At 41.8% G+C, this 26445-nt stretch overlaps 1 protein-coding gene across 8 annotated transcripts in view; it reads right to left on the reverse strand.

The window, feature by feature from the left end:
- Window positions 1-4996: 4996 nt before the first annotated feature.
- Window positions 4997-26445, reverse strand: part of ap1b1 (adaptor related protein complex 1 subunit beta 1) — a 30338-nt gene continuing 8889 nt past the window's right edge. For 3 of the 8 annotated variants that reach the window (XM_037777497.1, XM_037777502.1, XM_037777500.1), the window contains exons 10-24: window positions 26238-26353; window positions 24297-24462; window positions 23369-23467; window positions 21667-21926; window positions 20753-20960; window positions 20531-20551; window positions 20219-20353; window positions 19606-19635; window positions 19372-19509; window positions 19137-19282; window positions 18919-19048; window positions 15291-15375; window positions 14717-14803; window positions 13978-14132; window positions 4997-6442 (exon numbers count right to left, since the gene is read on the reverse strand). In XM_037777497.1, the coding sequence (XP_037633425.1) occupies window positions 6368-6442; window positions 13978-14132; window positions 14717-14803; window positions 15291-15375; window positions 18919-19048; window positions 19137-19282; window positions 19372-19509; window positions 19606-19635; window positions 20219-20353; window positions 20531-20551; window positions 20753-20960; window positions 21667-21926; window positions 23369-23467; window positions 24297-24462; window positions 26238-26353 (1851 nt within the window). In that variant the 3' untranslated portion in view covers window positions 4997-6367. The remainder of the gene's footprint in view (window positions 6443-13977; window positions 14133-14716; window positions 14804-15290; window positions 15376-18918; window positions 19049-19136; window positions 19283-19371; window positions 19510-19605; window positions 19636-20218; window positions 20354-20530; window positions 20552-20752; window positions 20961-21666; window positions 21927-23368; window positions 23468-24296; window positions 24463-26237; window positions 26354-26445) is intronic. The other 5 variants (XM_037777501.1, XM_037777504.1, XM_037777503.1 and 2 more) reach the window with 3 other exon arrangements.

The following is a 26445-nucleotide window of genomic DNA, read 5'->3' on the forward strand; positions in this document are numbered from 1 at the left end:
TCTCTCTCTCTCTCTCTCTCTGTGTCTCTCTCTCTCTCTCTCCCTCTCTCTCCCTCTCTCTCTCTCTCTGTCTCTCTCTCTCTCTCTCTCTCTGTCTCTCTCTCTCTCTCTCTCTGTCTCTCTGTCTCTCTCTCTCTCTCTCTCTCTCTGTCTCTCTCTCTCTCTCTCTCTCTGTCTCTCTGTCTCTCTCTCTCTCTCTCTCTCTGTGTGTCTCTCTCTCTCTCTCTCCCTCTCTCTCTCTCTCTCTGTCTCTCTGTCTCTCTCTCTCTCTCTCTCTCTGTCTCTCTGTCTCTCTCTTTCTCTCTCTCTCTCTCTCTGTGTCTCTCTGTGTCTCTCTCTCCCTCTCTCTCTGTCTATCTCTTTCTCTCTCTCTCTAGCTCTCTCTCTCTCTCTCTCTCTGTCTCTCTGTGTGTCTCTCTTTCTCTCCCTCTCTCTCTCTCTCTCTCTGTCTATCTCTTTCTCTCTCTCTCTAGCTCTCTCTCTCTCTCTCTCTCTCTGTCTCTCTGTGTGTCTCTCTTTCTCTCCCTCATATCTCTCTCTCTCTCTCTCTCTCTGTCTCTCTGTGTGTCTCTTTCTCTCCCTCTCTCTCTCTCTCTCTGTCTATCTCTTTCTCTCTCTCTCTAGCTCTCTCTCTCTCTCTCTCTCTGTCTCTCTGTGTGTCTCTCTTTCTCTCCCTCATATCTCTCTCTCTCTCTCTCTCTCCCTCTCCCCTCCCTCATCTCACTCTCTCTCTCCCCCTCATATCTCTCTCTCACTCTCTCCCCCATATCCCTCTCTCTCCCCCATCTCTCTCTCTCTCTCTCACCCATCTCTCTCTCTCTCTCTCTCTGTCTATCTCTTTCTCTCCCTCTCTCTCTCTCTCTCTCTCTCTCTCTGTCTCTCTGTGTGTCTCTCTTTCTCTCCCTCTTATCTCTCTCTCTCCCTCTCCCCTCCCTCATCTCACTCTCTCTCTCCCCCTCATATCTCTCTCTCACTCTCTCCCCCATATCCCTCTCTCTCCCCCATCTCTCTCTCTCTCTCACCCATCTCTCTCTCTCTCTCTCTCATCACTTGCTATATCCCCCTACTGCCCTGCTCATCCAATAGGATGAGGTCGTGCACAAGGGTGTGAACGCTTTGAGCTCCCATACGCTGTGGATAAATGGCAAAGCAATAGGCCATCATCCACTGTACATCATGTGAGTGAGGGTCATGGAGGAGCGGCGCAGGGACTGAGCATCATGTCTCTGGGGGACATGACTTATTATTGGACAGGGTCTTCGGGCAGGGTTAGGGCTGATGTGTCCCATCCATCACTGCTGGATGGCAGCAGCACATCACGGCCACACATCCAGTGAAGAGTGAAGAGTCTGAGGCACAAACATCACACAGTTTATGGCCCCTCAGGATAACCCGAGATGAAGCAGGAACCTCGGCTGATGGTTTTTCCAATGTGGCACTTTCTATGTTTATGATAGGTTTATGATATCTGGGACTCCAGGTTGGTGTCTATTAAAGGTCCCATATTATAAAAAAGTGAGATTTTCATGTTTTTTTTAATATTATAAAGCAGTCTTAAGTCCTATATAAGTACTGTGAAAGTATCGAAACACTCAATCCACAGGGAAATACACACAGCCCGTATTCAGAAACCATTCGTGATGTCACGAATATACAATATTTAGACCCTTGACACAATTTTAAACGTAAACTTTCTAAATGTGTCCCAGTTTATTCCTAGCTGCAGTGTATGTGAATGTCATCAGCTGACAGGAAGTACACATGGACCCAAGCTGTTGCCTAGCAATGCATTCTGTTGCAATTCTGTCAAAATGCGCTAAAACGGAGCGTTTCAGACAGGAGGGTGAATACAGGTAAATTCAGGCTGACAGTATGAGGAAAATAATGTGTTTTTTAACATTACAGCATGTAAACATGTTCTAGTAGAAACACAACATACAAGTATGAACCTGAAAATGAGCATAATATGGGACCTTTAAGGCTGATTTCCAACCAGGCAAAGCGGGCCCCTAAACCCTCAGATTCAATATGTGGAATTTCAGTGCAGCTTTATCAATTGCATTAGTAATGTGTAGCACTAAAACACAATATTAAATGATGTAGGGGCCTTAGGGCCCTTAAAGATGAGGAGTCCCTGTCCTCTAGAGGGGCTTTGTGGCAAAACATAGTTTAAATGCTTTCATTATTTCCATTTATATAAACAACAACTTTGGTATTTTTCAACCTGGACCCTATTTTCCCATGTTTTAGTGTCTAACTGAGTAATAGGGACCACCATTTTATTCTTATTTTGGTCCTGTATTGAGGGATTATATAAAAGACCCTACAGAGAAATAAAACATTTTTCTTACCTTTCGCTTGATCCGGTTTGTTTGTTATTGTGTCCAAGTCTCGCTCAAGAAGAAGTCTCTTTGTGACATCTGAATATCCTAACTACTCTGGCTACAATAAATATGGGTGGCTATCAAATTCAAAGACCTCGTCCACATTGTCGAAATCATCTAAATATTCAGCCATGATATTGAAAATCTTTTAGATAACACTAAGCTACGCTTTCTGTACTCCAACACAACAAACTCTACACGTTTCCACCACGGATGTATTATCCACTATTCCACCGTTGGCAACACGTCATCTCACGAGATTTCAGAACACGACCTCCGTGAGCGAGACGGTCGTGTCTAGAAGGAAACATACATGGATGTATTAAGAGAACTAAACTGTTTTAAGAAGGTAACCCGCAAATTGCGAAAACTTGCAAAAAAGCTCTCGCGAGACTCGCTGCCCGGCAACCTACCCTGACCTTGACCATTCGCGGTCAAAGCCTAACCTTAAGAGGGACTGTTTGTAACTTCTTACACATATAAATCAATCCGGTTCGGTGTCCAATGCGTGTGGCTACACTGTTCAGACTCAGACTCCAACACAAAATACACGGAAGCACCAAAACCGCAAAGTTATATCTAGTGAAGCCCGTCTTGCATACAGTGTTGGCCACGGTCGGAGGACGCGGGGGGGGGACAGTAGCTTTGGTCTCCAGGGCCAGAGTTGCTGCTGTACTCTGCCTGCCTGCTTGCCTTCGCTCGCACCGCGCTCGTTCTAGCCAATTTAGGATCAGCAATGATTCATGGAGAGACCTTCGTCTGGTCAGCTAACATTACTGCCAAGCAGGTGAAATATAGAGTGATATTGTGGTTTCAGCTGATGTGCGTCGCCTCACTGTTTTGACGGGTGCTCGCTCCCATTCATGTAGCGCGTGCACACGGGCGAGCGCGAGCAACAGGATGCTGACTTTCGTTAACTTAATGGCCAAAGGTGTCGCTGTTACAACCAATTTCTGATCCTTACAAACAGTCCCTTGAACTATTGCAGGTCAATGCCTAACCTTAATTATCTCACGAGAGATTCGCACTTTTCATCTTACCTTCTATCCACGACCGAGAGAGACTCTTTCCATAATGTCAGACACTTTTAATAACAATCAGAGCTTGTCATGGCAAAAACAAACACTTTTAGTGGACATAAATGATGGTGCCAGCTTGCCCCAATAGCACCATATTGCAGCCCCGCAAGCAGCTGCCGTCTACAGCGCTCTCCTCTCCCTCAATACTGGACCAACTTCTGAAGCTGTTGTCCCCACAAAAACATGGGAAAATAGGGTCCAGGTTGAAAAATACCAAAGTTACACTTTAAGTGTACATGGTAGCCTATATGTATTCTTTACATAAATTTGTGTTTACTCATGTTATCACTAAGCAGACATGAGGACAGGTCAACTGTAGGGACACTGTTTGGTTTCGGAGGCTACAGTAAATGATAGTAGATTGGGGGGACCAGAACGGGGCCGGTTGCTAAAAGAGGCCCACCGCTCTTTTTATTTGCCCCACGACCCAACAGAGGGTTAATCCAGACCTGGAGTTTATTCTTTGTGTTTGGTAATACTTCTGTAATCTTAATTACCAACATTTGTATAACTCTTAATAAAGAGTTTTTTGCAACAACGCATCAAGTCTGCAGCAGTAAATGTTTAATAAGTTGATAATGAACAGATTTTGGACCAGGTTGTCCGCAGCTTTTTCAGGTAAGTGATCCAGCTGTCCTCCCCTCCCCGATGAATTAAATCTAAAACACAAAGCAAGTGTCCTGCTGCTGCCGGAGGATAAACACCAGCTGAAGAAATGTTTCACAACCTGGCAGCCCAAAGGTTGTTCTTATAAGTGGCTCAGAACCAATCTGTAAAGCATTAACTATTAATACAGCCATTAGTTCAACTTATAAACCCATTGGAAGTCATTAATCGTTCCTTTATACGGACTGAGCCTTTACCGAAAGGCAGTGCAGTGGCGCCCCCTATTGGAAAGCATTCATCACATAGGATCAATATTATAGATCATTCATTAGTAGAAGAGACTCTTGTCACAGCTTTGCACTGCTGACTCCTCTCTGGTCAGTCGGTGTGCATCTTTGAACAGCGTTGACCTTTATCATTAACAGAGGAACAGATCTGAGACGAGAGGTGTTTGTGTTCACGACTAAGGGATGCAGTCGAAATCCCGGTTAAGCTTTCCGGAGCAGCTCGGACTTTAAAAACCCCTGTCAGGAGGCGCTCCGCCTTAAAGGTGCACCGGGCTGTGGATAAACCTCAGGACTTCACTCACGACTCAAGGTTGAACAACAGACTTTGTATGCAAAGCTGTGAGGGCTGCCAAGTCTGTAACACACCGGAGCAGCAGCTGAGCAGCCCATGAGAGGAGACGTGAACGCCTCAAAGGTCAACGATGATTATAAAGTATGGTGTGTGTGTGTGTGAAACAACGCACGCTGGCTTCTAGGGACTTTGGGAATGTGGACTTTACCAAGCAAATAAACCTGAGATAACGTTTTGCATCCTGTGGGTCCGCCGGGACTTTGGCTCTGGCAGACTCTGCCACAACAAATGTCCTTACACTGCATTTCACTCTTACTCTTAGTCATAATGTCAAACACTGAAGACTGATTATGTGAATTATCAAGACTTTTAATAGTTCTTTTTTGATGTACACACAATGAACAAAATCATGTCAATCAAAAACATGATTAAACATTTTTTTTTTTAACAGCATTTCATATGAATCAGCCGTCACCACACACAAAGACACGCTCAGAACACACAGCCACCTCTGTTGTAATCTCTACAAGGTGTTAGCGTGGGCGCATACATCCTGTAGAGCCGATAAAAAGGGGCTTCAGTGTAATGACTCGGAAAAAGGAATCCAATTAATCTGGTCCTGTCTGCGGGTAGAACGGGGACACTGAGATGTAGACAGTGTGCTACCTCCATGTACGCTCAGAAGTGTTACAAACCACGGCGTCATAGGTTTAGAGTTATCTCACCTGAGCCTTCATCTCAGGTGGCCACGGCGGTGGAGAGGCTGCGATGAGGATACAGAGAGAGCGAGGAGGCAGAGAGAGCCCGAGTGGCTGTCACAGACACAGAGGGGGGAAGCAGTGAATACAAAACCCCCAACACCTGAGGCTCTCTCCCAGTCTGCCACATGAACACTAACAAGACTACAAACACAAATCAAACCATGGAATGACTAAGTAAGAGAGCGGGCAGCTGCTAGGACGACTGCTGCTAGTCCATAAAATGTCCTGATATTGATGGAAAAATTAAAGAAATGCACACCAACAAAACAGCTTCCATGCACACAGCACACATTCAGGGACAGCAGAGGATCCGATCCCACCGCTAACCACAGACACTAAAAGAAAACTAAACAAAATGACAAAGACAACAATAGTGTAGTTTGTAAGTATCTATGTGTCTCTTCTACGGCCGCTTCACACAGGGGCAGGGGGAAGGAGAGCTAAAGCCTTTCTTTCTTGACGGTACCCTAAATAAATATGCAGACAGTGATGATTCACCTGCTGATTGCAGACGCTAAAAATAGACTCCAATTTGCAGAGAAGTGGGGCTGGGTAATGATTTTAAGAGCCTCATGCAGAGAAAACAGTCACGGGAATACAGCCGTCTGTCCCCGAAAGAATACAGGTCATCGCAGTGGAGGATCAACAATGTGAAAATGTATCATGAGATCTTGAAACTGAAACTTTTGTATAAGAATCATACAAAGAGGGGACAGGATATGGAAAGCCAAGACAGTGAACCAGGATTTTCTGCATTCTTGAGAAAAGAAAAACAACCAGCGATGGGACGAAAATCATTAACAGTCCTAATTTAACAGCTGGTTTGACATACAGAGTGCCAACGCAGCAGCAGGAAGTGGCTCCTGCATGGCGTGAGGTTGTAATATGGTCCGTGGGTCAGGTGAGGGGAGAGCAGGAGTCTGTGAGGGCAGCGGCCTGGTCGATGTCGGGAGGGTTTTCAGTTCTTCAGCACCGTCTCGTAGTTCTGGAAAACACACTGGGAAACCTCTGGAGCTCTGCACTTCAGAGAGATCTGAGGGAGAGAAGAGTTGAAGGTGATCTCGCTGTCAAAATGCAAAAGGTTTATAAAGACAGGTTTCATACGTGTTCGCTGAAGGACATACAGTACACAAGTTACCATCGGCAACGAGTCACAAGCCTCTAACAAGATACACTTAAGAAGATAATATATTGACTTTTACATTGTTCATACATTCATATGTTCATGTGGAGACATTAGTTGTTTTAATGAAAAGTTATATTACAAAATGAAGAGATGTGAAGCAGAATCAAGTCTGTACGATGGAGTAACAGCAGGTTAAACTGATGTAGGAACCTCATTTTAGATCCAAGTCTGTTTATAAATGACACAACTTCAAACAAAGGAAAGGACAGTAGGACTGCACAATTAATTTAATTTTTATCGAAATCGCAATTTGGCCCACTGCGATTTTCATATCGCAGGAGGCGCACTATCTGTTTAAGGAAATAGGTGTGTCAAAATATTATTTTAAATTAAATATTGTGATGCTGCAGATTAAAGAAAACATCTTTGTTTGGTACAGATCCCCCCAAAAAAAAAAAAAAAAGAAAAATCACACCATAATCATTTTAATATGTTTTTCATTGAAAATGAGAATAATGATGTAAAAATGATCATTCCCTCTAATATCGCAATATCAGTCAAAGATAATCACAATAAGACATTTTTTCAAAATCGTGCAGCCATAAAGGACAGGTACTTTGGATCTCCCAAAATGTAATAACGGAATGTTTCACCTTCATCCGGCATGAGCATTGTTAATATTTCTTCATGAGCTTATGGCTATAAATGAGACCAATAAGAAGAAATCTCCTTTTCCAGGAGACAAAATTCATTATTTTTCAGATGAGAAAAAAAAAAAAAAAAAAAATCATAGACACACAGACAGACACAGACACATAAACACACACATAAACACACTAGAGAAAATAGAGGCAGCCTCTCCACTCTTTGATGTTCGTCTCAGCTGGGAGCAGGTTTTAGGATTTGATACAGTCTCACAAAGTGAGTTTTTTTTCCATCAGCAATCACACTGCAGATGTTATTTCCTCAGATCCAGAAACATGAGACAGCTGGAGCTTTGGAATAATTGTATCAGGACAGACACTGTCATGACGCTGCACTTATTAATAAATACAAAAGACAGCCAGTCTGAATATTTCAAAATGTTTCACTAATTAATTGCTGCACAATCAAAAGCAGCTGTGCTTTCTCCGATGACAAATGGAGCCCTTAATAACCCATACGTCTGTGTGACGTGGGACAAAGTCAAGAAAACAACCAGCATCTTGCCCTGACAGAAACACGCACACACCTCTTACTCACAGTGTTGCTCCTTCAGCTTTCATCATCGTCATTTCTTAGAATCACATTTGCTCCAGTGGAAAATAGTTTGAGGGGGTCACAGTGCAAGTTTGCTAAAAATAGACGGTGCAGAATCTCTGCGACTCAGAAAGAGAAAAAAAACTAAATCCGAGAATAGAATTGAGTTTTAAAAATCTGCATTTCTGTTTGAGTGATAACAGTATTTTTAGGTACGGTATATCCAGCAGAAGGTGGACAGCTGACAGGGAGGGAGAGATGAGGAATGACGTGCAGCGAAGGTGTCCAGCTGGACACAAATCTGAGACGTTGCGATAACAACGCCAAGATGCCCCCTGTTTTTCTGATGGTGTTCAGAGTTCCTTTTACTGGTGTTGAGGGAAAAAAAGCTGTTTTTAAGCCCTCACACGTCAGTCGTTTCTTCCTGTAGTTCTGAAAATCGGATCTAATAAATATTTTTCAACATCCAGTGTCTAAGTTTGAAACTCAAGTATTGTGAGAACACTGCAATGTTTTCCCTTTGAGACCAGCACCATTATTCTAATAACAGTGATCAGTCATTAAAGCAGACATTTGGTAAGTGACTGATGAGGATTTCACACCAGGCCCCTCCTCAACTCAACGGATACTAAGATCTACCGGAGATGATTGCGTGTGTTGTGGTGGCTACCACAGAGCTGCAGTGGAATCAAGCCGTAATGCTGCACAGCTCCTTAAGCATTGCCTCTGCACACTCTGGGCTCTTTACTAATGCATGCAGCTGCTGGCAACATTTAGGCAGCCGCTCTCCTGTCAGCATGGGGTAAGATGTGAGGAAATGCGGATGCTCTAGCCACTGTGCAGAACCGGCTATTAAGAGAGCTAGAAACTGCGACACTCATGTGTTCAGCTTACGGCTTTGCTGCTAAAATATTATTAGTACTATATTAACGGTACGCAGGCGAGGAAATAACAGACAAGGAGCCACAGTAGTGATGAAGGAGGGTGTAATCACCTGAATGTGTGCGTCTGATATAGATTGAATTATGTCTCTCAATCTAATGCTTTGATACAAAAATAGCAGTATTATTTTCAACCAAAATTCTCCAATGAAAGACGGACACATAAATTCACAATGCTGATCATGTAATGCAACAAAAAAAAAAACGGCCTGAAAACACTGCAGGAGTTTTTACAAAACCTGCATAAAAGAGGACCTGGAGCCGCTGCAGTTCTCTGATGCGGCAACGCAAAATGGCAAAGCAAAGAAAAATGACCTTTCAATGTATGATCATGGTCTGATATGTATCCTAATACTAACATGTTATATACTTAACCATGACCTTGTTTACTGGGCAACAGTTGTTGATCAAGTCAGAATTAAGCCCATCAATTGACACTGACAGCCCTAGTTTAGACCTTGTCCTACATCATTAGATTTATCCTTTAGTAAGTCACCTGTATGTGTTAAATAGCGGTGGGCAACATGTATAAAATCCTACGCCATGGGGTCTGTAATTTTGTATTGATACACTGTATATTGTGATATAATACATTTTCAGTTAAATCAATTAAGTAACTTTTTTTTAAGTGTGACAGTTTCCATTAATCCAGTTAATCTAATACCTGACAAATAAAGACACTTCATCATATTGTTGCAAAAATCATTCATAAGCCAATAACAGCACACAGCAGTCCTTATCGATTTATAACACTACGCACAAAAGGTCTAATTCTCAGATATTAATGGGATAGATGGTTTAATGATACTGCAGAATCTCTGAAGGAAGACAAATTTATATAATTAATTCATCTAAATCAATTCAATTTAATTAATTACACTTATTTCAAACTCATATCAAATACCATACTGTGTGATATAATCGCACAGTAAATACAGGATGTTCCTGGATTTAACCCAAACAAACAGCAACACTGTGCGACACTCTGGTGTCCATTTCTGCGTTGAAGCTCACTTTTACCAAAAGCCTGAGAATTATCGGCTCAAGAGGGGGAAGGGGAAAATCAGCCAACATCACTGGTCACATAGTTGCCATGGGGACAGGAGATGGCAGATGAGGACACCATCCTTCATGTCAAAGAGATAAGCGGTGTCCCAATTCTCCACTATAAAAACTATAAAGAATACATGAGCTCCGCTGGAAGTCCGGGAGGGGAATTTGAGAGCTACTGACAATTTCACATTTGGAGAGTTAACGCTACTACAATCGATATTGTTGTAACGAGGTATCAAATGAAAATGTGAAAGGGGTCGCTTTCTTGTGGTGATGAACCTACAGATAGTTCTCCCCCGAATCTGAAGCTCCCCTCGGCTTTACTGAGCTTTAAGGACCGTTTCAACGGAACTGCATTGATAGGCGACAGTTTGGGTCCATGTTTACTTCCTGTCAGCTGATGACGTTCACATACACTGCAACAGGAAATTGACTGGGACACATTAGGAATGTTTATGTTTACAAATGTGAAATGGTCTACAGCAAATTAAGGCTCATTGTTTGGCAGTCAATTTAATGCCAAATTCACACCAGAGCAGGGGCTAAGTGTGACCTGCAGCGAGCTGCCATGTCTATGAAAAGCTGCGGCCAGTTCCGAGCTCAGCGAGTTGCGGCAGTTTGAGTCTGCGGCAAAGTGCGGCCAAACTAAAAGTTGGGAAAAGTTTAACTTTTAGCAGTGAAGTGCAGACAAAGAGGACCCGCAGCCAATCAGTAAACAGATTCTGTGACTCCCGTGACATGTTGACCTATGTTACAAAAAATGTATTCCCGCCTGAAACAAATGAACACGGCTCCAGGACGCAGAAAAATCTAATTATTGTGGCAAGCCACATTTCGTCGCTGCCTGGTGTGAATTTGGCATTACTGTTTCAATTCACTCTCATTTCCATCAGTCGTAGCAGGCAGCTGTTTTCAGTTAAAAAGCTGTAAAAACCCGCTGTACACTACCTGCTCAGCACCAAACGGCGGACAGACACAGTCAGCGACTAGCTGGTGAACATAGTGGAGCATTTAGCAGCTATACAGACAAATATATCCCTCAGGAGTTGGTTGAGACCAAAACAGAGCTAAAAGATAATGGATATTGGACTTGGACTAGTGAGGCACCACGGGAGAGCCAATCTCATGTTTTTGAGATGTCAGAAAATCCTTAGAGCAACATGGGTAAGCTGCAGCAAAAATCAAACACGCTACTGTACGTCTCCACTCGTGATAATGAATTTTTAATTGTTTTATGTCTCGTCTTCAGAAGCACAATAAAACCCAGAAAAAAAAAAAAACGCAGTGGCAGGGCTTTACTTCTTCAGGTCTAAAAATAGCTGCCGACAAAAGGCTTCAGCAGCTTGGCTTTAATGTGCCGTGCCAAGAGAGCGCAGGGACCATGCAGCAGCCAGAGAGAGAGAGACGAGCATCAGAATACACACTGTAGTGTACATGCAGTACGGTTAACTTGAAAGTCTAGTCTTCTCTTTACTAAACAATTTATGGTCCATCTTCAAAAAGTAGGGGAGCCTTTCCAGCCCCGCTGAGGAACTATTTGAACTTAAAAAATTAACATGAAATCAAAAAGACAGGAGGAGTACAGGACAGACACAGTTGAAGGTGAACGAGAATAAAACCTCCTGAATTAATGCGGTTACGCAAATGGATGCACAGGAGAAATAAAAAAAGCAATAAATCAAGAGAGAAAATGAGAAATGCACACAGTCTCCAGCAGAAAAAAAATAAATGGACCACAGATAATCATTAAATAAAAATAAGCTTTCACTTCAGTCTATTAATCTCATACTATTTCTCTAGGAAGGACACCCGAAGTCATATATTTCAAAATCTCTTGTACGAGGTCAGGCTACATGATGATGTACTAAACTAAGAAGGTGTGAAACGATAGAAAAATCTGAAGATTTAATACGCAAGATCTGGATGGCTGACAAAGTCAAGACTGGAGAAAACAAAGATTTAATGCCACCTATGAAAACACGACCTGAAAGCAGACAGAGTGATGAGCGGGGAGGGGAGTCACACCAAGGTCATCGTTTTTGACTAGTCATTCAGAATTTCTAAGCCAAACACAATCCATCAAGAGCGGACACCGTCGCACGCTGACAAAGCAGAGACAGGCAACAACACAACGGAGAACAAAAACAAACACACACACTGTTGAGTCACCAATACTAACGCCACACTCCAATCACTGCACAACAACCAACCCCCCCTCAGCTCCCTCACCACTCATTACTGCACACATCACTCTCTGTCATGTCTCTGCCGTGTCATCTGTCTCGATCCATGACGTGCAGTGATGACAGTATTTTGTTAACTCCATCATATTGACTTAATTCAACAAGTCAGGTTGTAATTTGTGCTGAAGTGCAGAATGGAAGTGGAAACGTTCCTACACTGTGTGTGTGAGTGTAGATTAGTGAGGTCATTCTGGGACAACATTATGAAGTCCCGGGCGGATGTTTGGTTCAGTAAACTCTTTGATTTATTAAGGGACAGATCTCCAATACCAAGCGTATCAAAATGTGTGTTTGCAGTTATTATGGTGAGTATGATTACAGCCTCCAAAAGTAGCTACGCCTCCAGGTGTGAAAGTTTGTGTAAATGCAGAGGTAGAGATTATATCAGTCGGCGCACAGCGGATTAAAGGGTAGTTTGGAAAATGGGACTTTTTTTTTTGGACCTGTATAAAAATCTACGAAGTGCCTGATTAAGCAGAGATAGGAACCTCTTGTGAAAAGGACTCAATTGAATTAAATAGAACAGTTTTTCATGTCTTATGTTATAATATTGCCTACAGCAGTAAAACTGAAATGGTGTAAAGATCTACTTGCTGCCGTGTACCAACGCTTTCTTAAAAATCATCAATTTACAAAGAACTACATCGTCTTCATTATTCCAAAGTAAAACTTGCCAAAATATATCCTAATGTAGAGTATTTGTGACCGTTGCAGGCAGCTCCCTGCTACTCTGGCACACAAGTTGTGGCTCTGTCCTAAATTGTCTAACTATTGGGAATCTATTTTCCAAACTCTATCAGAGGTTTTTGGGCAGGTGATAGAACCTGATCTTTTGATTGCAATATTTGCTGTCCCAGGAGAGGATAGTCGTCTTAGAGGAGCTAATTACTGGTACTGATTGTGACCTTTCCTCTCCTAAACTGGGAAAAAAAAACACAACCTCCCAGTTACATTTTATGGTTTAGAGATGTAATACAACACCTAAAACTGCAGAAACTCAGGTTTATGCTTCGTGGCTCTGCCGACAAATTTGAGAAAATGCGGCGTTCCTTCCTGGACTACGCAGAATCTAAGCTTTAAAACTCCTCATATGTAATTTGAAGACCTACAGTCACTGTCATTATTTTTGGAAACACCTCATTAATGAAACTTCATGTTGAATTCATAAGCAACTTGAACCCACCACCTTTTTTTATTTTATTCAGTTTCTTTTTTTGTGTTTTTGTTTCTTTTTAATCCTTTGACAATTATCTAATAATTTTTTTGTCCTTTTGTGCTCTTTTGTTTGTAAAACACAACATGTCGTTTGCATTGAAATTATCTGTAAAACTGAAACCAATAAACACATAAAAAAAAAAATCAACAACTTACAAAACTTGCTTGTCAAAAGAAAAAGAAAAAAATAAACAAGTAGGGCTAATTAATTTTGGTTTGTATTAGGAAAGTGGGAATTCATAAATGTTTAATTAAAAGGTAAAGAGGGTAAACAATGGATAAAAACTAAATTACAATTTGCACTCAGTCACAGTTTAACCATTCTACAGATGAACTTCTCAGACATTGTTTGATATAATAATAATTTTCATAACCATCTCCCTCTCAGTAAAACCTTTATGACATAAGCTCTGATCAATGTGGACATTTAACTCCAGGACATGTAAAATAAAGTTATTCCTGATTATGAGGCGGAAGGTATAATAATGCTGTCAACAATAACATGTTAACAGATTGTATATAAATACAAGAACATACAACATACAGTTGCCATATCAAATCTCTCTTAAATTGATGGGCAAACTTAACTCCCCTTAATCCTGACATTTACGACAGTAGTCGGTACAACACGCTGTAGTAGGGGGGGTTTAAAATGGCGTCCTTTTATAAAATACTAAAGGTAATAAATAGTTAACACAGCAGCACCAGCACAACAGTGAGATGACTCAAATTCAGCTAGCACAGAACTCACCGTGTAGTTTGGGTTTCCTGCCTGCACCCTCAGCTCAGCCAGCACCCAGATGCCGTTGGTGAGTTTCATGGACTGATACAGCATGTCCTGACCCTCCACTGTACGCTTGGCTATGGTAAAGATGTTGCTACCTTGCAGTTTGTTGGAGGCTGCATCTGTTATGGGAACAGAAAATCAAAAATCAACACAATGCAGTAAAATATTTAACGGTTTAACTGAACGTACTGAATCTGAACAAGCTATAGCTCATTTTTAGTATTCAGTTTCAGTCATCAAACAACCATTAAATGTACCAGACGATGCAGGATTACTTTTTCCTTTATCATCCCCTAAAATATCACCCCAGGCTATCGGTGCAGCAGAGATAGTCACTAATTCGGAATTAACTTTTCTCCTCAGCCTCCGACTTGCTGCTGCTCCCCAGTAGGATGTGAAAGCCTCTCTCTTTGTTCATGAAGAAAAAATTTAATCTGTGGGGTGAAATCTCCATTAAGCTGTCATTAGGAATTCTTCTCCAGTTCAGCTGCTCTCACGCTTGTGTAAAACTAAATTATCACACGTAAATAGGGGGACTGCAGCTGATGAGTTCTCATCAAATGCAATTTGCTTCATTAGCGCGGATCTGAATTTGAGATCGCCACTGCTCTGTTGGGCTGTTTCCACATGTAAAGAAGCAGCAGGATCACAGTGTGTTGTCCTCGGGTTAGTGCGCTCTCTGTTCCCTTTTCATCTTTCTCACCTGAGTTGAGATGGCAGTCTTTGATCTGAAACTGGGACTCGTTGTCATTAGGAATGTCTTTCCATGTGGCGAGGAACACCTGTCGCTCTGTGGATGAAGAGACACAATCACAGGATGAGTCCAAAGACGGAGCACATAATGAAATGTACACATTAGGAGTATTACAATAGCATTTTGAGGTAACGGTAAATGTACACAGAGAAATGTCAAAGTAGTGTCTGAGTACTAGTTTGATTTCACACTAGACACGCAGTTTCCTGCTGTGTCTTCGGCTTAGCTCGCAGCCTCTGGCAGCAGTCCTCCTGCTCGCCCTAACAGAAGGCCCCACAGGGAGAAATGCCAACACGTTTTCACCGAATAAATCAAACTCACAAAAAGGAAAAAAGGCCAAAAAATGGCCCTGGTGTACAATCTAGTGAGCAACTGTGCAGCCCCGAGAGGTGAACGAGTACAGTCACACACATCTACGTCACACAATGATGCGTGCTCGCTGAGCGGCTGACGTGGGTATTGGTTGACGTCAGCAGGGGTTTGAGGCCTTTGAGTGAAGAGGTTTAGCGGATCGCACACTCACCCATCTTCCCGTCCTCCACAAACAGCATGCTGATGGGGTACTGGCAGCTGAAGTAGAATACATCAATGTTGTTCTTAACAGCCACCTGCGAGAGTGATTACATCCAGGGAGGAGGTAAAGGAGGACGACAGGAGGAGAAACAAGAAGCAGTACATGGGTAATTACTTTTCAAGTGCCCTTCAAGGATGGGCATCGCTGGTGTATGTGTGCTGTTTACTGAACAAGAGGGCTACAGCTCGATCTCTCACAAACACACACAGGCAAGACTATATCATCAATGTTCTTCTTTGCTGGCCTCCCATCATGCTGTGTCTCTATAGGCTTTTATTTGCCAAAGAATATCAGCAAACAATACTTACAAGATAAATATATAAAAATAACGACTTCTACAGAGAGCCTTCAGGAAGTGCTTTACAAGGGGATATAAATAAAGATGAAAATATGAGGAGATAAGAATAGCAGACAGACAGTGGTTAAAAATAAAATACCAAAAATAAAAAGATGGGACACAAACATGACTGACAAGTGAGAAAAAAAAACTAAAATAGCACCTAACATCTACAGGTCTATATTTAAAAAGAGAATGATTTTTTTTTTTAGCCTAAGCTCCTGAGACAGGATGTTTTACAGTCTTTGGACCATGGTGGCAAAAGTACAAGACACTGAAACACGAGAATGACTGTGATATAATGGAGGCACCTGAAGTAACAAGCTACAGCCGGTGATATCGATCAGGCTGCTCAACAGTGAAGTGCTGAGAGGAGGACAGTGAGTTCGGCCAGAGGAGAGCAGAAGAGTGACTGGTGAATAATTCATCAGGACGTCTTATTTCTGGGTGCAATGCAGGACTGCCAGTAAACATCCAGTCATACACAAACCATTTAAAAAGCTTAGGTCTGTATGTTAGTAAACTAAAAAAGCTCCATTATAAAGTCTGAGGAAGGCAGATGCCAAACTATAAAGGCTACTGCATTTGATTTTTGACACATTATTTCAGGTCTTATGTGCTGAGTTAATCTACGAGAGGCTTTTTTTTTGACATAAAGATATTTTTGTGCTGCCCAATAGTCTTTTTAAGAAGGAAAAAGGCTAAAAATGATTTGGTTCTTGCATCTAATTTTTTAATATGTGCTTGTTTTCGTAGTCTTCTACGATAGTAAATGGAATATTTTTGCATTTTGGACTATTGGTTGGCCAAAACAAGCTATTTGAATTCATCAACTAGGGCTCTGGAAAATTGTGATGGACATGTTTTAACTATCTTCTGACATTAAATGCAATCTAGAAAATAATAGATTAATCGATATGAAAATAATCTTTAGTTGTGGCTGCCTTTTTTTTTTTTTTTAAATATATGCATTATATTTTTATTTAACATTAAGCTTCAGGAACAAATAGTAGAGGCCCTGCTTTATGTCATCTAGAACTAAACTCGCGAGACGAGATGATCCGTCTGATTTAGCTCAGCAGGTGACAGCGACTGATTTATTGATCGATCACATAGTACGTTTACTCGACAGTCCTTTCACAAATTTCTCAGTTCTTTACTGTTGTACCAAAGAATTTATTCAGCCTACACCAATTTGGGAACCATTGTACCATTTCTTAACTACTGAATAAGCACGCTGTATATTTCCATTTCTGTAACCACACCTGAAAAAGTCTCCACTTTGATGTCTCTGAATGGAACTGCTGTGTCATTGCAGACGGCTCTAGAGTGGCATGAAACTTGCGTCCAGAGTTACTAAAGCGCTTCTCTAAAATGTGCTGATTTGTGATGAAAGGGTTTCATTGACTGCTACCACACATCAGCAGTTAAAAGAGCACTCAAAATAATATTCTGGGACAGTTATCTTCCATCGAGGCAAAAATAACGTAGAACCTCTCAAACATAGCATTTCTGAGAAAATGTTAAACAGCCAACAGAACCCATCAAAGCCGAGCCCAGAGGCAGCAGAGTAGAAAGGTTAGCAGGTCTACTGAGGCCAGGAGAAACAAAGGAGCCATGTGTTGTGTGACCACTAATGACCCCCACCTCTATCATCCCCCTTGACACTCTTATCTTCTCTCTCCAGCTGCACACAGCACCCGTCCTCAGCTCTGCCAGTTAAAAGAACCGCCCTGATCAAACACACGCCCGCCGCTGCCGCTCTTTTTATTTACAACTTATCACAACCCTTCCGGAAGGTTGTTTCATGTTTTTAATTCTGTTTTATTCACAACAGAGGAATTCATCAGTACAGCTGAATAACAGTGAGGACACATGACTAATCGCTCAAGACACATGGTCATGTTTTCCAAGACGCAACGTTATGTCCCAAAGAGATACAGCAGGCCCATGAATATTTCAACCGTGAAGCAATTTCATATTTTAGTCCAGTAAACTTAGGTTATATAAAGATAAATGACTAAGAAGTTGAGATTTTGCCAACTTTAATTTAGAATTTGACAGATTAAGCAAACTAATGTTTTTATTTAATTATCAAAAAGTAGGGGTCAACCAATTATGATATTCAGCATTTTTACGATTATTGGAATCCTTATTTTTCTACCCAATAGCCGATATAATTAATTAATTGAAAAATTGGCTTTGATGCAGTTGCATCAATATTCCGCCCACAGCACTATCTGACTGGTTACACGCCATGCCTTCCAACACTGAAGGCTGCTTTGCCACACAGACGGGAAAAGATGAACACATTCGCAGACTGGAGTTGCTCCAGTAATATCTGAAGCAGTAATATCTGAAGCAGTAATATCTGAAGCAGATATTACTGAAGTTGTAATAAACATTACAATCCAATACGATACAATAATATATAAGTTGAAAAAACACCCAGTATTTCCACTGGTCAAGTCCTGCCCTTAGTAATAGTAGTTACTGGATGTAAATTCTGAATGAATTGTAACAACCGGCTTTGTGATCACTAAAGAAAAGGTCTAAAAGAGCAGCAGTATGGGAGTATTACACTCAACCAACACCAGGGAAGAAGACAGACTGCAACACATGCAAAGAAGGTGTCAGCATGGCAAGAGCAATGGCTCTTTTATTTGAAAGATAATGTTAAATGTTTTAAATATAATGTTGAAAAGTTCTCTTTTGCAGCATTTAATTCAAGTTTTGTGTCGGAAATTGTGTTATTCTAAATTTTGACACTAAGATTTTCATTTTTACTGCAAATGCACCGTAGGTCCAAATATCGGTTATCAGTCTCCTTGATTACTAATAATCTGTATCGGCCCTGGAAAAACCATATCGGTCGATTCCTATCAAAAACTGACATGTCTGCTAACTCTGATTGCATTTCAATGCATCTCTGACAGAGTGCTGTCATGATGTCTGAGGCTCTGGGCCAAGTAGGAAGCCATGTTAGGACAGCCAACTTCAGGCCTCAGTGTCCTGATAAGGCCAGTGTTGGCATACATAACATTGTGTTTCTATTCTGTACTTGACAAGTGACAACCGTCTTGTTGACAAGTCGCATCACTGTCACAAGCGTGGCGCTCAAAACTTCAGTCCTCATTGATGCAAAATGGAAGCAGAAGCAGGAATGCAACGTTACAACTAAAACAAAAACAAGCACAGCCACGTAAAATTTGGGGGAAGTGAATATTGTGAAGGCGTTACCTGCAGGTTGTTGAGCGGCTCCATCTTCATGACAGGTCCCACAGTGCTGAGGGGAAGGGCCGCTTCAATGCTCTGGTTCGGGCTAAGAGGAGTGAGAATCTGGAGGGGACCAGCCGGAGCGAGACCAAAGCTACAGAGAAACACACAGGGGACATAAAGTGTCACAAAATGTGTAAATATACAGAAATGTCAACACATTGCTTAGTAGGTGGTCTTACCTGTTTCTGTTAAACTGGATGGCAAAGTCACTCATGACGCTCATAGCTTTATTAGTGAGGGTCATCTCCATTTGGATGACCCCAGCACGGCGGACGAAGGCGCCTGATATCTCCAGACCCTTGGCCTTCATGGCTGGAAGCCAAATCTGAACAGACACAGGATCAGTTATTTTATTAGTGACCAACCACTGGTGTTGCATCATTCTTTGTCTCATCCCAGCTTCTCAAGACTCACTGTTTTAGGGGGGATGTAGGCTCCCATAGTCATACTAACTCCTCCTCCCAGATCAAACAGGTCATCCAGACCGCCGCTAACGGGGGCATTGAAAGAGGCGGGCATCGTAGCTGGAGGAGCACCGAAAGCAGCCCCCATCTGTGGATCGCAAAGCAACACGTTACCTTAACACATTCTATATCACCCTGTACCAAGCAATCAAAGCCCAACAAAAACTCAGACAAAATGACTTACAGCAGGACTTCCTCCGAGGTCTCCACCAAGCTGGGTAGGAGGGGAAGAAGCACAAAAAAATCAGGTTATCGATTGGTGCAACATTAAATAATATTCTGGAGGATGGATGGAGGGGTGTGAGGGTCTAAGAAATGTCTTTCTGTGATTAATGACAGTTACTGGGTTTACACTATTTACAAGTGACAGCAAGAAGGAGACACCAGCCAGTACAGGAGACATTCTCCTTTTATGTTACTGACCTTTTACTGCCCACACAAGACAGGCTGGGTGGCTATTGAAATCCAATAGGTTTTGTTCAAATGCTACTCACTAAAGGTGTTTATTGTGGTGATGAAAAGGTTGGGGGTACGGTGAACAAGACTTGTGGTGCAAGAAATATAGTGAACTACTGTGCATAGAAGACAATATTTTGACAAGAAACAAAAGGCGAGATTCACTAAAATGATCACCTAAATGGAGTGGGAAACATAAACAATGTAACACAAAGTGCAAACAGGCACAGATCACTGCTGGGGAGGACTACTCAGAGGACACAGTTGTACAACAGGGGATAAGAGGGGCGTTCTAGGCTGTTGCTGGCCTTTACTGGTCCAGCGTGGTCCCCTGGACCAACCTCAGTGGGGCTGTAATCTGGGGGCGATGGGGACTGATGTGGGAGCTGAGGTGACTGAGGAGTGTCCGTCCGCAGGGGAATGGGCGGCTGATTGAAACACATCGCAGAGCCCAGAGATAAGAAAAGAGATGGACTCTAGGATTTAACAGCATGCTTATTGTAGATATCACAGTAATAAAAGATGACAAATGATGAATGAAAATGTCACATTGATGCATGAGATCTACAGTAAAGCAGCAGCGATTAAATCAATCTTCTAAAATGAGCTGACATGGCTTATAAATGGTGTGCCCTCTCCCTCTGTGTAGTTACCGGCTCAGATTCATCCCCCATCTGCAGGTGCAGCATTGAACAAAGAAAGGAAAACACACAGGGGTCAAAGGAAAAAAAGAAAAAGCACCAAAAGGTAGAAAAAAATACAAAGATATATAACCGTCACTAGGTCCCATTGACATTAAGCCTATTACAGATGTGTTTTACCAGCCTTTCAGAACCTGACAGCTTCACTCAGACAGTGTTGTGTAGAAGACCTACCAGGCTGTCCAGTCCTCCGCCAAGAAGGTCCATAGCACCCATCTGCAAGCCGGAGTTGGCGGGTGGCGGTGGTCCGGTGGTGGTAGGAGGTGTCAGGTCCAGGTTAAGCAGATCTCCAAGGAGGTCTCCCTGGGACGGGATAACGGCAGGGGGCGCCTCAGAAACTCCAGCAGCAGAACCTGCATCTGGGCTTTCAACACTCTCCCCACTAGCAGAAATAACACAAGAAGAAATTAAAAAGTAACATTAATTGAGTTTATGCATTTTAGGGATGTCATGATACCAGAAATTTAGTAGTCAATACCAATACCGGGGAAATTCTACGATTCTCGATACCAGTTCGATACCATGGTAAAAAACAAGTAAAACAATAAATCCCATGTTCTTCAACATCCACTTCTTTAATTACCATTTGCATACTCTTTTTTTGTTAAGAAGTTAAACAGGGGATAATTCCCTCTCTAAAATCTATTTCATATTGCTGTGAAACCACCTCTGGATTTATTCAAGTTTGTTGCAAACAAATACATTTTACAAAATTATATTTGAACACATCATGAGAACATTAGAATTTACCTTCACCCAATACAGAACCTGCGGTACTGAAGAAAAATGAGTAGTCACGTTTTCAGGATTTTAGCATCGACATGGTACTAAAGTATCAGTTTTCGTGACATCCCTAATGCATTTTATGTCATTTATTTGATTACTAATTTGCAAAATAGATATATGCGATGAGTTGTATGTAAAGGCAGGAAGGAACAAAGAAGAACAGCTGCACTGCTGGAAGGTGTGTTACTCAGCAGATTTGAAGAAAAACATAATAGCAGAGTCAAGAAGCTAGATCCACTTAAATAAACAACCCCCTTTGCCTGCAGTGTTAACTCAAAAAAAAAGAAAAGCGCATGACTCACGATCCAGCACTGCCGGGGAGTCTCTTGTGCTGAACGCCACGGCTTCCCTCAACAAAGGCACTGGGAGGCTTGTGGTAGACAGAGGCCAGAGTACCAATGTGGCAGATGAGCTCCTCCAGCAGTGTGGGCTCAATCAGGTCCGTCTCCTCAGAGATCAGGGGCTTCTCAGCCAGAACCACCTCCTTGGCAGCCACAGGGTCAGTCGAGAGCAGACGCCAGTAGATGTAGCCGCGATCCCTGAGGTCTGGGTTATCGGAGTCCTGCAGACATAGACGAAGAAATGAGGATGAAGGGTTATTATTCATGGTGCGTGTTTAATAAATTCTTAATGCTAGACTCTTTTTTTGTCTTGGCCCCGATATGAGAGACTGAGTTCTCAGGGTTTCAACTAAATCAACCTACATTTATGCATGCAGTAAGATTTTAAAAATGCAGAGAAATTATTTGAGCTCAATGAATAAGAAATATATTTTGTCATAAGGTTCTGTTAAGATATGAGGTACATTTTTCTCCCCATTGCTTCTGTCTGCCTGCCAAGTGCAGGAACTAAATGTTCGCACATCTTTTTCATCCAATGTTGTTGCACAGGTACTACCAGTTTATTGCTTTCTAAGGTTTGTTTTCATTTTTTAAAAGCAACTCGTTACCTGAAACCATTAAAACACAATTAGTGTGGCAGCAGAGTCAGCTCAAACCACTGCAGTCATTACTAAGGGAAGTACACGGCTCAGATCCATATTACAATACTCCAGTGTCCCTGGAATGACTAACTAAAAAAGAACTTCTCGGAAAAGATATAAACAGGAGCAAAGTAAAAAGCCATGTCTGATGATTTTTTTTGTTTTGTTTTTGTTTTATATATTAAGACGATTATTCATGTGTATATGTGATAAACATTAAAGCAGCCGTGGGTAGAAATGGAGCAAATATGATTAATAAAAAAAGTTATGCTGTTCTCTTGCTCCTAATGGCATCTAGAAGATTTCCCAGACCGGAGGAAAACAACCAATCAGAGCCGAGCTGGAGCCTGCCGTCTAGCTGCCGTCTCTGAGCAGCTGTCAATCACTCGCAAACTCCGATCAAACTAGGCTGTAAAATGAGAGAGGTTGTGACCTGGCAGCTTTCTCATTTTACAGCTAATCAGTACACTACAAGATGTTTCTGAAAACATTTGAGGCGAGAAATAGGCATTACAGTAACAAAATATGGATTAATATTTGATCAGCGATGCCTAGTTTGACCGTTTGATCGTAAATTCGCATGTGTTTGACGTTGAATGAAAAGCCAATAAGAACGCTCTCTCTCTGAAATGAACTGTGATTGACCAAAGTCTCCTGTCACGGGCTAGATCTTTTAAAGCCTGAAAACAGAGCCATGAGGAGGAGCAGAAGCCTAGTTTTCTCTCAGAACACTTGAATTACAATATGCTGAAAGGTTAAAATGGAATTTTTGGCCAAAGATGTCAAAAACATTCTGCCTACTGCAGGTTTAAGTTATTCATTATTTAAATCATAGAAAGGGGTAGGGCAGTGTTTACTTCTGCCTACTCCTTTTCAAACATATAATAAACTAGGGGAAGACATGCATGGTAAATTCAGAGTAGTAGAGAGTAAGTGAGGATTGTCAAATATATGTAGACAGAGATGATGGAAGGAACATACAGGTTGCGTGTGCGTGCGTGTGTGTGTGTTTTGTTTCTCACCTGTGTGGCGAGGCTCAACACCTGCTGCACCAGCTCCTGGGTCTCGGTGGGCTTTTTCAGGAACAACTTGACGATTGCCGTCAGCAGCTGCAACTGCACCTAGAGGACACAGTGAGCACATACAGTACGTTACAACTGCTCGCATACTACTTTTAAACGTAGGCAGTGTAAAACAGAGACAAGGTGCCTCTTAACAATGATCTTTTAACAATGAGCTGCACTGAACCACAGTAAACTCATAATAAATAAACAAAGTCTAAACATCTTTTTACTTCTCAGGGCTTTAGGGTTCCGATGGATACCACGCCCTGCTAAACAGTAAATATTCAAACTACTAGTTTAATCTGCAGTTACCAAACAGCACAAAATGGAACATTTTATGTATAATGCTTTTGTTTTTACCCACAAAATCACTTAGTATAATCAGGAAAGCCCCTCCAAGGCAATAATATGGGAACCGATCTATTACTTAGGGGAAGTGTCTAACCAAGTAGAGCCTGTTGTAATCCCACAACGAACTGTGGCTGAACACTCTCCAAAGTAAAGGCTGGCTTCTCTAAACAATGTGTGTCTGAGCCAGATATAAAAAGTGTTACCATTATTACCATTACATTTTATTAAGCACGGTTCATCTGAGTAAAACTACATATATTATTCATCTAAAGATTCTTTAATTTCTCTCACAGTACCACAGGTTTTGTCATTTAAATAAGACCGGTTCTCTGTAGTAGTACTGCATTTGTGTAGGGCTTGTCACCTCCGTTCCCACTGCTCTGCAGCAGCTTTCCAATGACTTTAATTATTTCCAACTACAGAAACCAATGTGTGCTACTTACTGCCAGCACTCGCTGCAAATTATTGGTGCCACTACCATTAAAAATGGATTTCCAACTTTTCTAACAACCTCCCCACACTCCCCTAAACACACCTGAGTGCTTTCATCATGGAAACCCTCCAAAAAGCTCTCCAGCAGCTCATCAGCGTTGTCAATGCGCTCAGCGTACTCTCCCACAATCCAGATCATGGCGGCACGTGCCTCCGGCTCATCCAGGGAGTCCAGGTTTTCACACAGGGTGGCGATCACGCTCTCATACCTGGAAACAGTCACAAAAAACAACATGATATGCACTCAAATATTGCAACTGTATTAGGAGAAACAAAGAAATTAAACAATCACGTGGAGCAAATTACTATAATTTACATACAACTTCATTGATCTATTTATGAAAAAGGGGGACAGAAAATAAAACGGTAAAACACGCTGTCGGATAAACAGCCACCACATGTCCCCGGCTTATAAAACATGTTAGCACACAACTGCCTACTTTCACCTGCAGCACACTCAGAGCAACATTAGCAGCATTACTTTGGAGTTGTGTGTTCTGGCACTCTGACAAATGTAAATCCAATATTCACTGTCCTTTTAGCTCTGGATTGATCTTTGGATCTTTCACTGATGTTTTCTGCAGTGGTTGACAAATTCATGTTGTTGAGGCATTTCATTTACATAATGCGTTTATTATAAGATATGTCGAGGCAGAAAGATTCAGTTGATGTCTAATTAATAGAAAAGGCAGAAGTTTGAGTAGGTAGTGACTCATATAGCTACAAGGCTTGAGACATGCCCAGCTGGAAAGTTTTCAAAGCCTCAGAGACTCACGACTCCACGGTGATGGTCTACTGCTGACTGTGTGGGAGAGGTTTCTGTCTCGCACATGAATCCACTCTGCTGGATCCACAGCAGGAGTCACGCTCCAGACGAATCTGCCTGACCTTTGACCGGCTGCAGGATTTTAAGGGCTGTCCACTCTCTGTGTTACTGAGGACAATTTTCTTCTCTAAAAGCTTTTTTTGCATGCCTTTCGGGATGAAGGCCAAGCTGAAAACAGTTTTTGTCTGTGTAATGAGCTCCTGACATTTTAATACCAAGAGAAAATAATAAGAGGATCAGTGAAGTGGAACAGTCAGGGCGTCTGCTCGTGTATAATAATAAGTGTGACTAAATACAGTAGCTCTTAAATGTCACCAGCAGACAACAATGCAAAGCATGTAATAGGTCATACAATATAATACTTAAAAATGGCTCACTTGAGTGCTAAGTGCTAAGTGTTGGGAATCACCAGAGGCCCCACGTTACGATATTATCAAGATACTTAAATCATGATACGATCTTGTTCCGATTTTATACATTTTGTGAGTATTGCGATAAGATATATTGCGATTTACTTTACGTTTGTCAACATCTGTTTTATCTAATAAGATACAGTTTTCATTCTGTTCATCTCAGAGTTTTCATTCACATATCTTGAGGTCAGAGGTCAAGGGACCCCTTTGAAAATGCTATGCCAGTTTGTCCTTGCCAAAATTTAGCATAACTTTGGAGCGTTATTTAGCGTTCTTCCCGCTTGATTCCTTAGGTTTTCTAGTTTCCTATGATACCAGAATCGTCACTCTAGCTTTAAGACTGAGCCTGCTACAACCTCTGAAAGACAGAATAGCGTAGGATGTTTAAAATAAGAGATCGATACTTGTCGTTTGTGTATCGATACAATATTGCCATACAAAATATTGCGATACTATGCTGTATCGATTTTTCCCCCCACCCCTACTGAGTGCCTTGTCAAGCACTGATAGAGGTGTAAGGTGATGTGTATGATGATTTGTTCCTTATATATCTGTTTGAAGATAAAACATCAGCCTCACAGCAATATCAGCATCCACAAGTTCCCACTCCTGATGTATGTATCATGCATGAAGTAAAGTGCAAACTCAACAATCTGCATTGCTCAACTGTTAAGACTGAATTTGGACAATGAAGCGTTAACAAAGATTGTGCAAACGGCCACACTGAGGCCTAAGAGGAACCTACTTGTTGGGGTACTTGCGAAAGATGTCCTTGATGACCACAATGGCCTCTTGCACCACATAGTTGACCTTGGTTTGGATGAGGTCGAGCAGCGTGCTGACACAGCGCTCCGCTGATTGCTAATGAATGGAGAGATGAAAATAAATCTGTCATGATGATAGGTCTGCAGATTAAAACAACAGTAGAGACAAATGCATAAATTATATATGCA

The sequence above is a fragment of the Sebastes umbrosus genome, chromosome 8, assembly GCF_015220745.1.
Source record: "Sebastes umbrosus isolate fSebUmb1 chromosome 8, fSebUmb1.pri, whole genome shotgun sequence".
NCBI classification, from domain to species: Eukaryota; Metazoa; Chordata; class Actinopteri; order Perciformes; family Sebastidae; genus Sebastes; species Sebastes umbrosus.